The sequence below is a fragment of the Salmo salar genome, chromosome ssa24 (assembly GCF_905237065.1).
Source record: "Salmo salar chromosome ssa24, Ssal_v3.1, whole genome shotgun sequence".
NCBI classification, from domain to species: Eukaryota; Metazoa; Chordata; class Actinopteri; order Salmoniformes; family Salmonidae; genus Salmo; species Salmo salar.
Window position 1 is genome coordinate 8,587,768 of NC_059465.1, and position 15,065 is coordinate 8,602,832.

At 43.5% G+C, this 15,065-nt stretch overlaps 1 protein-coding gene across 4 annotated transcripts in view; it reads right to left on the reverse strand.

The window, feature by feature from the left end:
- LOC100380751 (tenascin) overlaps positions 1 to 15,065 on the reverse strand; it is a 114,450-nt gene that overhangs the window by 10,994 nt on the left and 88,391 nt on the right. For all 4 annotated transcript variants that reach the window (XM_014171019.2, XM_045707105.1, XM_045707106.1 and 1 more), the window contains exons 9-10: positions 12,659 to 12,748; positions 12,020 to 12,283 (exon numbers count right to left, since the gene is read on the reverse strand). In XM_014171019.2, the coding sequence (XP_014026494.1) occupies positions 12,020 to 12,283; positions 12,659 to 12,748 (354 nt within the window). The remainder of the gene's footprint in view (positions 1 to 12,019; positions 12,284 to 12,658; positions 12,749 to 15,065) is intronic.

Genomic DNA, 15,065 nt, shown 5'->3' on the forward strand with positions numbered 1-15,065 from the left:
AGATGCAATAATTAAGAGTTGTTACATACCCCATCCTGGGGAAAATGAAGAAGTTATTTCCAAGAATTATAATGATTTTCATGTCGACTTTTGTTCACTAGTACTCATTGTGTCAGGCATAAGTGAAGTGTTTATACCACTTAGGCATCTTAATAGGTTTTGACACAACTATACATGGGTAGAAAACCTTGTGCTTAGTGTATGTACCTATCACATCCACTGTGGTGAGTGTAACGTTACAAACTTCCTGGAATCTTCAATAAATACCCTGGTTTTCCCAAAATCCCAGTTGGAGGTATCCCAGGGGAATTTATTGGAAGTTCCAGGAAGTGTGCAACCCTAGGTAAGTATGAAAGTAACAACATGCATTTTATTGGTGTAGATAGGTACATTGTTATTAACCAGCTAGTTTGTTCAAATTCAACCCTCAGTTTATCGATGCTGTGACTGCAAAAGAACATACATGGTATTTGTGCATCAGTTCCATAATACACTGATACGAAAAGTAATCTACATTCAGAAGAAAAGGAACATTATACAGAGTCAGCCAGCGTTTCACTAGAGTTTTAAGAGCTTGGGTGACGTCAGGGCAGATGGGTCGGTCGTATACAGTGTTGTAAAAGCCAACTGTGTTAGTCATTAGCAGTGGCTAATAATGGCTGAGGAAGAGTAGAGGAGCTGAGCCAGCAGGAGTCTACAGCTGTTAGAGGAAGTGCTTGGCAGAAGTCAGAGAGAGAGAGAGGTTAGACCGACTGCCTGCAATGCAGCATACAGACAGCAGCTCATTAAACAAAAGCTGCTTCCTGGAGAAACAGAGTTACAGATGGATAGAAGGTGGCCCACAGTGGTTTTAAAGTATCTCTGCTCTATAGGAGAGACGGACTGCCGTAGACCTCGAAGTGGACTCACTGCCGCCTCAGTGCTGCCTGGCTAGATACAGGGACATAACTCATTAGAACACTTGACCAAACGTTAGGGTCGCAAGGTCTTGAGCCAGTGTGAACCCAGAGGATTCGGCTGACGTGAAACGAGGGAACTTGTTGTGAGAAGAAGTGGTGGGAAATGAAAACCAGAGTAGACAAATCCCAGGTGCTGTCACTCTTCGTTAAGAGCGGAGCAGGCTTGCTTTAGATACAGTAGTCAGCCAGTCAGTCAGGGAAGCAGGGAGGGTGGTAGAGAGGGACATGGAGGCCCTGGTCAAAAGTAGTGTACTATATATGGGGTGGCAGGTAGCCTAGTGGTGAGAGTGTTGGATTAGTAACCGAAAGGTTGCAAGATCGAATCCCCCGAGTTGACATGGTAGAAATCTGTACAAGGAAGTTACCCACTGTTCCTAGGCTGTCATTGAAAATAAGAATTTGTTCTTAACTGACTTGCCTAGTTAAATAAAGGTAAAATAAAAAAATATAGGGAATAGGGGGAATAGGCATTTGGGACGCAGCCTAGGAGTGCAGACATTTGTTTCTCGACTTCTTTCAGAAGTGTGTTGAAAATACATTACACAAACTAATCAATCACTGGAGACAGACTGACAGTGTTTGTATGGATACTTCATAGTGTTGTATATGGATTATGTTTAGGCTAATGTCAATTGTCGCTGTCTGAAGAAAACATGGTAGCTCCAAAACTGAAACTTTTCAGTAAATGGAAAAAACAGCCATATTTTCCATTTAACCAACATACAATTACGAAACGTTGGGGTTGGGGCTAGTTTCTCTTCAGATCATTAGCATGCAGACAATGGGCTTCAGAGCAGACTTGAATATGTGCCACATTGAGCCATGGTCCCAGCAAGCCGCAACAGTCCCTGGCACCCCAACACCAGGCGCCAGGCTCTCGGCCACAGTGTCAATGTGAGCATGAGAATGAGGAGCAGAGGGTCTGGGAGCGGAGCAGAGCGGTCTAAGTCTAGGGATGGAGGGAGAACTGGGGGTGCATACAGAACAGAGCCTTCACAGAATGAAACAAAAGCTCCTCAGGGACTTGAAGGAACCACTGACTCTCCATCCATCCATTTGCTGAATCATCATTATCTGGGAACAGCTGAACTATCATGTGCTTTTGATGTTTACTAACAATGATACAATACCCGTATTGTTTATACTGTGAGTATGCAATGGAAAAACTTCAATGTGTCAAAATAAAGAATCATTTAAAATTTGCTTTGAAAGGATAATTTCAAATATATCCCTTTTAAAGTGACCAAATAAGTAGATGAGGGACAACTAATTTGACGACGTTGTTTTTAGCAGGTGAGAGGCAAGACAGAAAGAGAGACCTCAATAGGACAAAGTGTGTGTGTGCAGCCTGATCTCTATGTGAGTGTTTTGTAGAGTGGGTGGTACCAGGGGTCTCTATGTGAGTGTTTTGTAGAGTGGGTGGTACCAGGGGTCTCTATGTGAGTGTTTTGTAGAGTGGGTGGTACCAGGGGTCTCTATGTGAGTGTTTTTGTAGAGTGGGTGGTACCAGGGGTCTCTATGTGAGTGTTTTTGTAGAGTGGGTGGTACCAGGGGTCTCTATGTGAGTGTTTTGTAGAGTGGGTGGTACCAGGGGTCTCTATGTGAGTGTTTTGTAGAGTGGGTGGTACCAGGGGTCTCTATGTGAGTGTTTTGTAGAGTGGGTGGTACCAGGGGTCTCTATGTGAGTGTTTTTGTAGAGTGGGTGGTACCAGGGGTCTCTATGTGAGTGTTTTTGTAGAGTGGGTGGTACCAGGGGTCTCTATGTGAGTGTTTTTGTAGAGTGGGTGGTACCAGGGGTCTCTATGTGAGTGTTTTTGTAGAGTGGGTGGTACCAGGGGGCTAACTGATCTGAAATTACAGGTATTATTCTCTCCATGACAGCAGAAGTATGCAGAGGCCAGGCCATCTATGTACTCTATGCTGTAAAACAGATGGCTGTAACCAAACTGAAACCCAACTTAAATCCCAACTGAAAATAGATGACTACATTGGACAACACTCAGGCCTTTTTGGGGCCCTTTTGGGGCCCTAACAAAGATTTGGTTGGGCGTCCCCCCCACCTCGCTGGCAAAACATTTTAGTGGCACCCGTCTTGATGGTGGAGAGAACATTTTGAAGTTGAAAAGTTAATTTCTTGCAATTCTACACATTTTGCCATGGGTATACATTTTGCCATGTGGCGGAGAGAAAATGGTGCAAATTTAGAACTAATTTCATGCAACTCTACTAGTTTTTCCACTGCATACAAATTCTTATTATTACTTATTGTAACTACTGCTTAACATGCCAACATCCTCAATGGCTTTAACAGCAAACAAAGCAAGTAGTCTTGAAGTGAGATTTTTCTGTACATTGTTCACGCTCCATTCAGTCCACAACATTGTAATCCGCAGAATGTGAATGGTTGATAATGACCATTATTGGTTGGTTCGAGAGGATAAATCAATGCACCTGTCTCTGCTGTCTCTTTGCAGTCAGTCACTACTCACTACGCATGGTAAAGATCACAACACGGGGGCCGACTGACAGTTTAGAAATGCTTCAAGTGCTTTTTCTCTCATGGCACGTCCTGACAGGCAGATAGTGTGCTAAGGGTGGATCAAAGATTGATTCACCGCAGGCCATGCCAGGCCTAATGTGAACTGAATAATTTGTCTGGGTGGGGTGGTTCTATACCGTGGATGGTTGGTTTCAAAATATCTTTTAAAGTCAGTGCATCAAAGTGAGGGAAACACACAATGTGGGAGGAGGTATTGTTAGGTGATAATGGGTTATGGGAGAGGCATGATTTGAGTGGCAAGAGGTTAAAACTTGTGGGTTTCTTGTATTGTGAGGTCGGGCATTAGAGAGGTCAGGCACTGATGGGTGATTAGGCCTGGCTCTCAGATGGCTTTTCAATTTATTCCAAAGTTGTTAGATGGGGTTGAGGTCAGGGCTCTGTGTAGACCAGTCAAGTTCTTCAAATTTGACGAACTGACTTGTTGGAAAGGTGGCATCCTTGAAAGTCACTGAGCTCTTCAGTACGGGCCATTCTACTGCCAATGTCTGTCTATGGAGATTGCATGGCTGTGTGCTCGGTTTTATACATCTGTCAGCAACGGGTGTCGCTGAAATAGCAGAGGCCTTTAATTTGAAGGGGTGTCCACATACATTTGGTCATGTAGTGTATTTCCTGTGTCCCAAATGTCACCCTATTCCAGAACCCTATCGGCCCTGGTCAAAGGTAGTGCACTATATACAGTTGAAGTCGGAAGTTTACATACACTTAGGTTGGAGTCATTAAAACTCGTTTTTCAACCACTCCACAAATTTCTTGTTAATTAACAGACTATAGTTTTGGCAAGTTGGTTAGGACAAGTTCACTGTGCCTTCAAACAGCTTGGAAAATTCCAGAAAAGTATGTCATGGCTTTAGAAGCTTCTAATAGGCTAATTGACATCCTTTGAGTCAATCGGAGGTGTACATTTGGATGTAATTCAAGGCCTAACTTCAAACTCAATGCCTCGTTGCTTGACATCATGGGAAAAATCTAAAGAAATTAGCCAAGACCTCAGAAAGAAAATTGTAGACCTCCACAAGTCTGGTTCATCTTTTGGCGCAATTTCCGAACACCTGAAGGTACAAATCAAACCCAGAACAATAGCAAAGGACCTTGTGAAGATGCTGGAGGAAGCAGGTACAAAAGTATCTATATCCACAGTAAAACGAGCCCTATATCGACATAACCTGAAATGCTGCTCAGCAAGGAAGAAGCCACTGCTCCAAAACTGCCATAAAAAAGTCTTACTAGGGTTTTCAACTGCACATGGGGGCAAAGATCGTAATTTTTGGAGAAATGTCCTCTGGTCTGATGAAACAAAAATAGAACTGTTTGACAATAATGACCATCATTATGTTTGAAGGAAAAAGGGGGAGGCTTGCAAGCCGAAGAACACCATCCCAACCGTGAAGCACGGGGGTGGCAGCCACATGTTGTGGGGGTGATTTGCTGCAGGAGGGACTGGTGTACTTCAGAAAATAGATGGCATCATGAGGTAGGAAAATGTTTTGGATATATTGAAGCAACATCTCAAGACATCAGTCAAGAAGTTAAAGCTTGGTCGTAAATGGGTCTTCCAAAAGGACAATGACCCCAAGCATACTTCCAAAGTTGTGACAAAATGGCTTAAGGACAACAAAGTCAAGGTATTGGAGTGGCCATCACAAAGCCCTGACCTCAATCCTATAGAAAATTTGTGGGCGGAACTGAAAAAGAGTGTGTGAGCAAGGAAGCCTACAAACCTGACTCAGTTACACCAGCTCTGTCAGGAGGAATGGGCCAAATTCACCCTATTTATTGTGGGAAGCTTGCGGAATGCTACCTGAAATGTTTGACCCAATTTAAACAATTTAAAGGCAATGCTACCAAATACTAATTGAGTGTATGTAAACTTCTGACCCACTGGGAATGTGTTGAAAGAAATAAAAGCTGAAAGAAATAATTCTCTCTACTATTATTCTGACATTTCACATTCTTAAAATAAAGTGGTGATCCTAACTGACCTAAGACAGGGAATTTTTACTAGGATTAAATGTCAGGAATTGTGAAAAACTGAGTTTAAATGTATTTGGCTAAGGTGTATGTAAACTTCCGACTTCAACTGTAGATAATACTGTGCCATTTTGGGATTAATTGTCTACTCCCATTTTCAGTCATCAGAAGCAACTGTGGCAGGGTCTCAGGTCTGGCCTTTAGCACATGCAGATGGATATGTGATAGGATGAATAAAATAACTTATTGTCAAGACGAGATCATCTCAAAAACATGCAGGACAGGCTCTTTGTGCTCCATTTGGAGGAGAAATTGTCATGCAACATTTTTATATCAAAATAGTTTCAAAAGGGCCTCCGGAGTGGTGCAGTGGTCTAAGGCACTGCATCGCAGTGCTAGCTGTGCCACTAGAGATTTTGGGTTCGAGTCCAGGATCTGTTGCAGCCGGCTGCGACCGGGAGACCCATGGGGTGGCGCACAATCGGCCCAGCGTCGTCCGGGTGAAGGGAGGGTTTGGCCGGCAGGGACGTCCTTTTCCCATCGCGCACTTGCGACTCCTGTGGCAGGCCAGGTGCAGTGCACGCTGACACGGTCGCCAGGTGCACAGTGTTTCCTCCGACACATTGGTGCGGCTGGCTTCCGGGTTAAGTGGGCATTGTGTGAAGAAACAGTGCGGCTTGGTTGGGTTGTATTTTGGGGAGGACACACGGCTCTCGACCTTCACCTCTCCCGAGTCCGTACAGGAGTTGCAGCGATGAGACAGGACTGTAACTACCAATTGGATAGCAAGAAATTGGGGAGAAAATGGGGTAAAAAAAAAAATTGTATCAAACATCAAAACTTATTTAAAATTCAACAACATTTCTGGTCTTGTTCCTGGAACTTTGGTTTCAGTTCACAACGTCAGTGGAGTCTCCTCAGAGGAGGAAGGGGAAGACCATTCTCCTCAGTGAATTTCATAAAAATAAAAATAGTGAAACATTAAAAACTAAAAATTATTTTAGATAAAACTATACTAAATATATTCACGTCACCAAAATGTTTATTAAAAGACACTGCTTTACAATGAAGGTCTACAGTAGCCTCAGCAACACTATAAGGTAGCACCATGGTTTAGCTGGAGGACAGCTAGCTTCTTTCCTCCTCTGGGTACATTGAATTCAATACAAATCCTAGGAGGCACATGGTTCTCACCCCCTTCCATAGACTTACACAGTAATTATGACAACTTCCGGAGGACATTCTCCAACCTATCAGCGCTCTTGCAACATGAACTGGCATGTTGTCCAGGATCAGAGAATGAATCTAGTCCTGAAAGCATAAGCTACAGCTAGCTATCACTGCAGTGCATAAAATGTGGTGAGTAGTTGATTTAAATTGAGACAAAGACAATAGTTGAACTGGTTTGAACAAATCATTTTTTTACAAAATGAAGGAGAAGCAAGAGAGAGAGCGAAAGAGATTTGATTGATTTTTTTTAAACGTTCACTTTCACTTAGCTAGAGAATGCAGCTACCTAGTTTAGCCTACTCAAATACCTGGCTCAAACAGAGAGGGTTGCTATGTTAGCTAGCTGGCTACGGCTATCCAACACTGGAACTCTTCCAAGTCAAGGTAAGCTACTGGTTTCATTAAATTATTGTAACTGCTAAACTGCTTTCTGACTGTACACTGTACTGCATGATTGTAGCAGGTTTACTAACGCATTAGTTCTAGTTAGTTGTAATATGTTGACTATGACATGATAAAGGTGTAGCCTGTGTGTCGTGGTTAGCAGTCATGATATGAAGGTTTGGCTTGGAAATATTTTTTCGCCTGGTCACAGACAACTGATGTGTTGTGCAGTGAAGTCCACAAGTGAAGGTAAAAGATGAGAGGAGGAGAGTGCATAGATCGTTGCGAGAAGGAATCATATAAACAAAGAGCATGTTGTTTTTATGTGGCTGTTATGAAAGTGAGCTGTGTTTGTTTCTTAAACGGAAGCAAACTGAGTCGAAAAGGGGATAAACATAGCTGAATTTGGATGTCGATTAAGGCAGCCCCCCGCACCTCTCTGATTCAGAAGGGTTGGGTTAAATGTGGAAGGCATATTTATGTTGAATGTATTCAGTTGTACAACTGACTAGGTATCCCCCTTTCCCTAATTTGTCCAATAGAAACTGAAATTTGCAACTGTTGGACTAATGATTACACCCTAGATCAGCTAGAATACCGCAAGACTGTGCAAGGCGGTATTGAATGCGTCACTGTCTGTCTCCTCAATTGATTACTCAAAATTTTCTTGGCCTGTGTGCACCTATGCTGTAAACTTTCATTCATAAGCTAGGTTTCGCACATTGACTCTGTACTGGTACCACCTGAACATAGCCTCGCTACTATTATTTTCAGTGTCATTTTACTGTTTTAAAAATTTCTTTACTTATCTATTGTTTACCTAATGCCTATTTTTTACTTAAAAATTGCACTGTTGGTTAGGGCTTGTAAGTAAGCATTTCACTGTAAGGTCTACACCTGTTGTATTTGGCGCACATGACAAATTTGATTTGTAGCAACCTCATGATGTTTACAGGGAAAACTTTAGTATCATGTAATAGCCTAAAACAGAGATTCTTCAGATTTTTCAGCTCGAGACCCAAATGAGAAATTGTCTGTCCTTGAACGACCAAAATTAAGAAGAAATAGTGTGTCATTATAAATGTTTACTCATAACTCGCGACCCACCGCTCACATCAGTGGCGGTCAGGGCCGTTTAAGATGAGGTAGGATGTTTTTCTTTTCATGAGCATAGCCTTATTTCACTTACAGCATATTGGATGACTCTCATTCATATTCCATTAACCCAGTTTAATGTAACAGCGATAGGTTTAGGCTACTACATGATACACAAATCTTCCCTATACCCATCATGAGGTTGCTACAACCTAGCTGTCACGTCTGCTCCCGTTCCTGAACAAGTTCCACGGACATGTGATAAACAGAAATGGAATAATGTGTCCCTGAACAAAGGGTGGGTCAAAATCAAAGTAACAGTCATTATCTGGTGTGGCCACCAGCTGCATTAAGTACTGCAGTGCACCTCCTCCTCATGGACTGCACCAGATTTGCCAGTTCTTGCTGTGAGATGTTACCCCACTCTTCCACCAAGGCACCTGCAAGTTCCCGGAAATTTCTGGGGGGAATGGCCCTAGCCCTCACCCTCCGATCCAACAGGTCCCAGATGTGCTCAATGAGATTGAGATCCAGGCTCTTCGCTGGCCATGGCAGAACACTGACATTCCTGTCTTGCAGGAAATCACGCACAGAACGAGCAGTATGGCTGGTGGCATTGTCATGCTGGAGGGTCATGTCAGGATGAACCTGCAGGAAGGGTACCACATGAGGGAGGAGGATGTCTTCTCTGTAATGCGCAGCATTGAGATTGCCTGCAATGACAACAAGCTCAGTCCGATGATGCTGTGACAGACTGCCCCAGACCATGACGGACCCTCCACCTCCAAATCGATCCCGCTCCAGAGTACAGGCCTCAGTGTAACGCTCATTCCTTCAACGATAAACGTGAATCTGACCATCACCCCTGGTGAGACTAAACCGCAAATGGTCAGTGAAGAACACTTTTTGCCAGTCCTGTCTGGTCCAGCGACGGTGGGTTTGTGCCCATAGGCAACGTTGTTGCCGGTGATGTCTGGTGAGGACCTTCCTTACAATAGGCCTACAGGCCCTCAGTCCAGCCTCTCTCAGCCTATTGCGGACAGTCTGAGCACTGATGGAGGGATTGTGTGTTCCTGGTGTAACTCGGGCAGTTGTTGTTGCCATCCTGTACCTGTCCCACAGGTGTGATGTTTGGATGTACCGATCCTGTGCAGGTGTTTTTACACGCGGTCTGCCACTGTGAGGACGATCAGCTGTCCGTCCTGTCTCCCTGTAGCGCTGTCGTCTCACAGTACAGACATTGCAATTTATTGCCCTGGCCACATCTGCAGTCCTCATGCCTCCTTGTAACATGCCTAAGGCACGTTCACGCAGATGAGCAGGGACCCTGGGCATCTTTCTTTTTATGTTTTTCAGAGTCAGTAGAAAGGCCTCTTTAGTGTCCTAAGTTTTCATAACTGTGACCTTAATTGCCTACCGTCTGTAAGATGTTAGTGTCTTAACGACTGTTCCACAGGTGCATGTTCATTAATTGTTTATGAAATTCACTGAGGAGGATGGTCCTCCCCTTCTTCCTCTGAGGAGCCTCCACTGGCTCACATGCTCAGGTCCCACTTTGGGTCCCAAACCATAGTTTAAGAAACCCTGGCCTAAACCTATCGATGTTACAATGAGCTGGGTGAATGGAATATGAATGACAGTCATCCAATATGCTGTAATAGAAATAAGGCCATGCTCACAAAAAAAGAATTATCCTCCCTCATCTTAAACGGCACCGACCACTGGTTCACGTGGGTGTATGGAACCATCACCAAACTACTAAAGAAGAGGGTTCTGTACAGCAGAATCTTAATAAGGCTTTGTTTACACTCTAGGGTTATACGTCATAGTCTGTATGATGTGTGCAGGGCACTAAAGCCAATACATTCTGATGTGTTTATTCTATTATTCCAATCAGGTTATTGACTCCTTTGACTATTGCTCGAGATATGATCAATCAAACAGTTCTCTCTCATTGTGCCTGAGTCTTCCGTTTACACAAAGGCTCCCCATAACTCGGTAAGTCCCTGAATTTGCAGATTAGCCTAAATGATGGTAAAACTACATTTCTGACTGCTGGACGGATCTGGTACTTTCAATTTACCGGGAGATTTATTATATCAAATCAAGTTTGGTTACTTGCTCAGCATTTGAAATATCCTCGAAATTCAGAACCGCTGTTCCTGAGCGTTTTTCCCCCGCCAGAGGTATAGTGTTTCTTATTTGCTCACTCCAGTGGGTCTCCAAACACTTGAACTCAGATTCTTGTAATCCTTTCAATGCCTGATGATTGTCAAACACAAGTAAGGCCCAGACCTGGGGGGGGGGCCGAAAGGGTGGGCAAAGGGTGGGCAACCCCACACCCCTCCCCCCTTGTCCAATCCCTTTATATCCCTGCTAACATGCAGCACGCTTTGTGTTTGCATTACCCGTCTGGAGACGATAAAACGGCCGGAGGAACGAATGCTGTATGCGGATTAGAGGAGTGTTAATTTCGGAGACACAATGTTTTAACAGGGGCTCCCGCATGTGTCCTTTTATCTGACAGACCCACAGTTCATCGTGGTCAAATCACACAAAAAAACACAGGGGAATGGGCTCACTCCAACAATTATCACATGAATGAGCCTTGTATGGAGCACACACACACTGCCTCCATTCTGCACCTTGGCAGCATGGGACACAGATTCAACAAAATAAAGTTATTCTGAACAATCCCAGCGTTTTCTATCCCAGCGTTTTGAATTTTGCCCATAGCCATACACATTAATGGCTACCCTGTTACATAACTGGAGGACTTTCTTCTCAAATGTTTGGTTTGGATGCACCCTGACCACTGGGGCTAGCAAAATAAATTCACAATCATCTTTTATTTTTCTTTCCTTATTTCAGTAAAATAAGTAAAATAAACCCACATTCGGTTAAATTAAAGGCTTGAGGGGGGAAACAGAGACAGACAGAAAAGTAGCAACAATGAATTCAATTCATTGCCTTAGGTTTGGCTGCAAGCCTCGAGAGCAAAACTGAATCTTTGGTTAATGAGAAAAGGGCTGGGGTCCTACAGTACAAAAGCCTGCAGTACAAAACCATATAATAAAAAACCCTACAGCACTAAACCTCACTAAACACAGCCCAAACTCATTCTCACAGAATAAATAAAATAGCTTTCTTCTGTACCCCTACTATACAGCATCAACATGGATGATGGACAGTGTAAATCCCTCCTATAGCTTTTTAAGATACAGTAAGAGATTGTTGATTGTTAATATACCTGTAAGATGAATAGCGGTAGTACTAAGGTATAGACTAACATAATTATTTTCTAAAACTCATCATGTGAAGAGATGTAGCCTAGTCGTCCAGTCTGTTTGTGCTTTAGCCAATGAACAGCTTGACAACGTTAGAAGATAGAGTTAGGCTAGATACTGTACATACAGTCTGGAACCAGGCTAGGAGAGGTGTACTGTTAGTCTGGTTCCAGATTAGTTTGTGCTTTTGCCAACTCGTCTTTGTCAAGACAGTTATTGTCAATTAAATTGAAGATTTGGCTTGACAATTCCAGTACTGTTTACACTGACCTGTGGCTCGTGTACATACTGTACACTCTGAGACCATAAAAAGATATGTATGGGACCAGGTTTGGAGAGGTTCTGTCCACACTGACCTGTGGCTACTGCAGTATGGGACCATATACTGTAAATAGAATGAGGGACCACTCAATATGGCCGCCAGTCCTCCCATTATGGCATAACTGACCTGAATGGGGATGCCTGCTCTATTCATTCTAATTCTATGTATGGGACAAGGCTAGAAGAGATAGAGGTGTACTGTCCTCACTGACCTGTTGCTGCTGAGATGGTTGCGGGGCCACTCTGCTTGTGTCCCCTCTCAGCGGTCAGGGTTATAGTGTACAGCATGCCAGGCGTCAGGTTCCTCAGGGTGAACTTGATGTCATTGGAGAAGGGCGTCAACTCAGCCCTGTACCCGTCGGCTGACACATATAGCAACTTGTACTTGTCGATCTTAGCCACCGGCTTCTGCCACACCAGCACCAACTGAGTCTCAGTGGAAGACTCCACCTCAAGGTTTTTAGGTGCATCCAATGCTGAAGATTAGAATATAGAAGGAGAATATAGAACAAATAATATGAAATATAGAAAGAGAATATAGAATATAGAAGGATAATTTAGAACAAAGACAATGAAATAGACGATGAATATAGAATATAGAATACATAATATAGAAGGAGAATATAGAATATAGAATAGGAAATATAGAAGGAGCGTATTTCAGGCTAACAAGACTAGGATGTCTGACTGTAGTTTTCAAATGGTGCAAGACAAGTGGAGATAACTATTTGTGGATTGTAGGAGGTAAATAGTTGAATGGGAATTATAATTAGTAGATTCCTACTACTATCCATGACAGTAAACAACACCATGTATTTACTTACAATACAGTAAAAGTGAATAGATCTCACCTGTAACGGCGTTGGTGGTGGTAGGAAGGCTCTCACGCTCACTCTTCACAGCAGTCACTCCCATCCCATACTCTGTCCCAGGTCTCAGGCCTACGCAACACACAGACAAATAACACGTATTGTACCGGATGTATGCGAACAGAGTATGAGGAACATATTTTTGTTGTATTGACCAATGATCAGGTTTGGATCTATGAAAATAGCGTAATAGAAAAAACACTCAGCTGTTTGCAGCTAATAGCTTCGACAACAATGAAAAAGACTCAAGCTCTTCAAGGTCTTAATTGCCTAAAAGAGATTCAAGCATAATTGGGTTTCAGCCTCTTCATCCTGGATCCTGTATTTGGAACCTCTATGTGCACTGATGGCTCTAGAAGAGGCTCTCTATGGGCCAGAAACAACATTTGCTGTGATATAAGAGGCTTTTGAGATCGCTGTGTGCGGTGCAATTAACAGCCCTCAGTCCTACTGCCCTTATTTCCTTTATTAACTCCCACAGAGGTCACTAGGCAGCCAAGCACTAGGAGTCTTGCAGCATGAAATTACACCTAATGCAGAGGAAACTCATTATCAATAAAATCACAAGCGTGAAGGCAATTACAGATAATAACTGTGTGAAAAAAGTGCTGAGGTGTGTGAGGATCAGAGAGGAGCGGAGGGGGACGTCAGTCAGCTAAATAGAAACACTGTGTGTTTCCCAAATGGCACCCTATTCCCTACAGAGTGCACTTTTTTTGAGTAGTGCACTATGTAGGGAGTAAAACACTATGTAGATAATGGAATGCCATTTGGGATGCACACACTGCCTTATATACAGGGGATGGGCCTCCCAAGGACAAAGAATGGGCCTCAGACAAAGACACTATTAGTGGTTTGGAATCTTTTTCCTTTTTTTCTCAGCTAGGGAGCCTAATCCTTCAATGCAGTGGCACATGGTTGAGAAAAACACGTCCGTCCGCGCACCTCAAAGCATGGTGCATTCTGGGAGCCGATGCATGTGGATGAAAAAAGGCCCTCCCTGCTTTTCTTGTTTGACCAGGATGGAGCTCACATTGAAACAAGCAGCAGTGTGATTCCATTTAAGGCCCGAATGCACTCTCCTTTTGGCTGTTTTCTAATAAATTGGGGGGCTTTTGTGGCCGGGCAAACGTTTCACGACACAAAAACAAAGCAGGCCATTTGGAAATACTGTAAGTGCATTGAATATAATGCAGAACATTTTTGAAAGAGGACCACAAATACTTGGCGGCTGAATAGTTGGCAGAGCGACGCCACCGTTTACATTGAAAAACAATACAGTGAGGGAAAAAAATATTTGATCCCCTGCTGATTTTGTATGTTTGCCCACTGACAAAGAAATGATCAGTCTATAATTCTAATGGTAGGTTTATTTGAACAGTGAGAGACAGAATAAAAACCAAAAAATCCAGAAAAACACATGTCAAAAATGCTATAAATTGATTTGCATTTTAATGAGGGAAATAAGTATTTGACCCCCTCTCAAATCAAAAAGATTTCTGGCTCCCAGGTGTCTTTTATAAAAGTAACGAGCTGAGATTTGGAGCACACTCTTAAAGGGAGTGCTCCTAATCTCAGCTTGTTACCTGTATAAAAGACACCTGTCCACAGAAGCAATCAATTAATCAGATTCCAAACTCTCCACCATGGCCAAGGCCAAAGAGCTCTCCAAGGATGCCAGGGACAAGATTGTAGACCTACACAAGGCTGGAATGGGCTACAAGACCATCGCCAAGCAGCTTGGTGAGAAGGTGACAACAGTTGGTGCGATTATTCGCAAATGGAAGAAACACGAAAGAACTGTCAATCTCCCTCGGCCTGGGGCTCCATGCAAGATCTCACCTCGTGGAGTTGCAATGACCATGAGAATGGTGAGGAATCAGCTCAGAACTACACGGGAGGATCTTGTCAATGATCTCAAGGCAGCTGGGACCATAGTCACCAAGAAAACAATTGGTAACACACTATGCCGTGAACGACTGAAATCCTGCAGCGCCCGCAAGGTCCCCCTGCTCAAGAAAGCACATATACATGCCCGTCTGAAGTTTGCCAATGAGCATCTGAATGATTCAGAGGACAAACTGGGTGAAAGTGTTGTGGTCAGATGAGGCCAAAATGGAGCTCTTTGGCATCAACTCAACTCGATGTGTTTGGAGGAGGAGGAATGCTGCCTATGACCCCAAGAACACCATCCCCACCGTCAAACATGGAGGTGGAAACATTATGCTTTGGGGGTGTTTTTCTGCTAAGGGGACAGGACATCTTCACCGCATCAAAGGGACGATGGACGGGGCCATGTACCGTCAAATCTTGGGTGAGAACCTCCTTCCCTCAGCCAGGGCATTGAAAATGGGTCGTGGATGGGTATTCCAGCATGACAATGACCCAA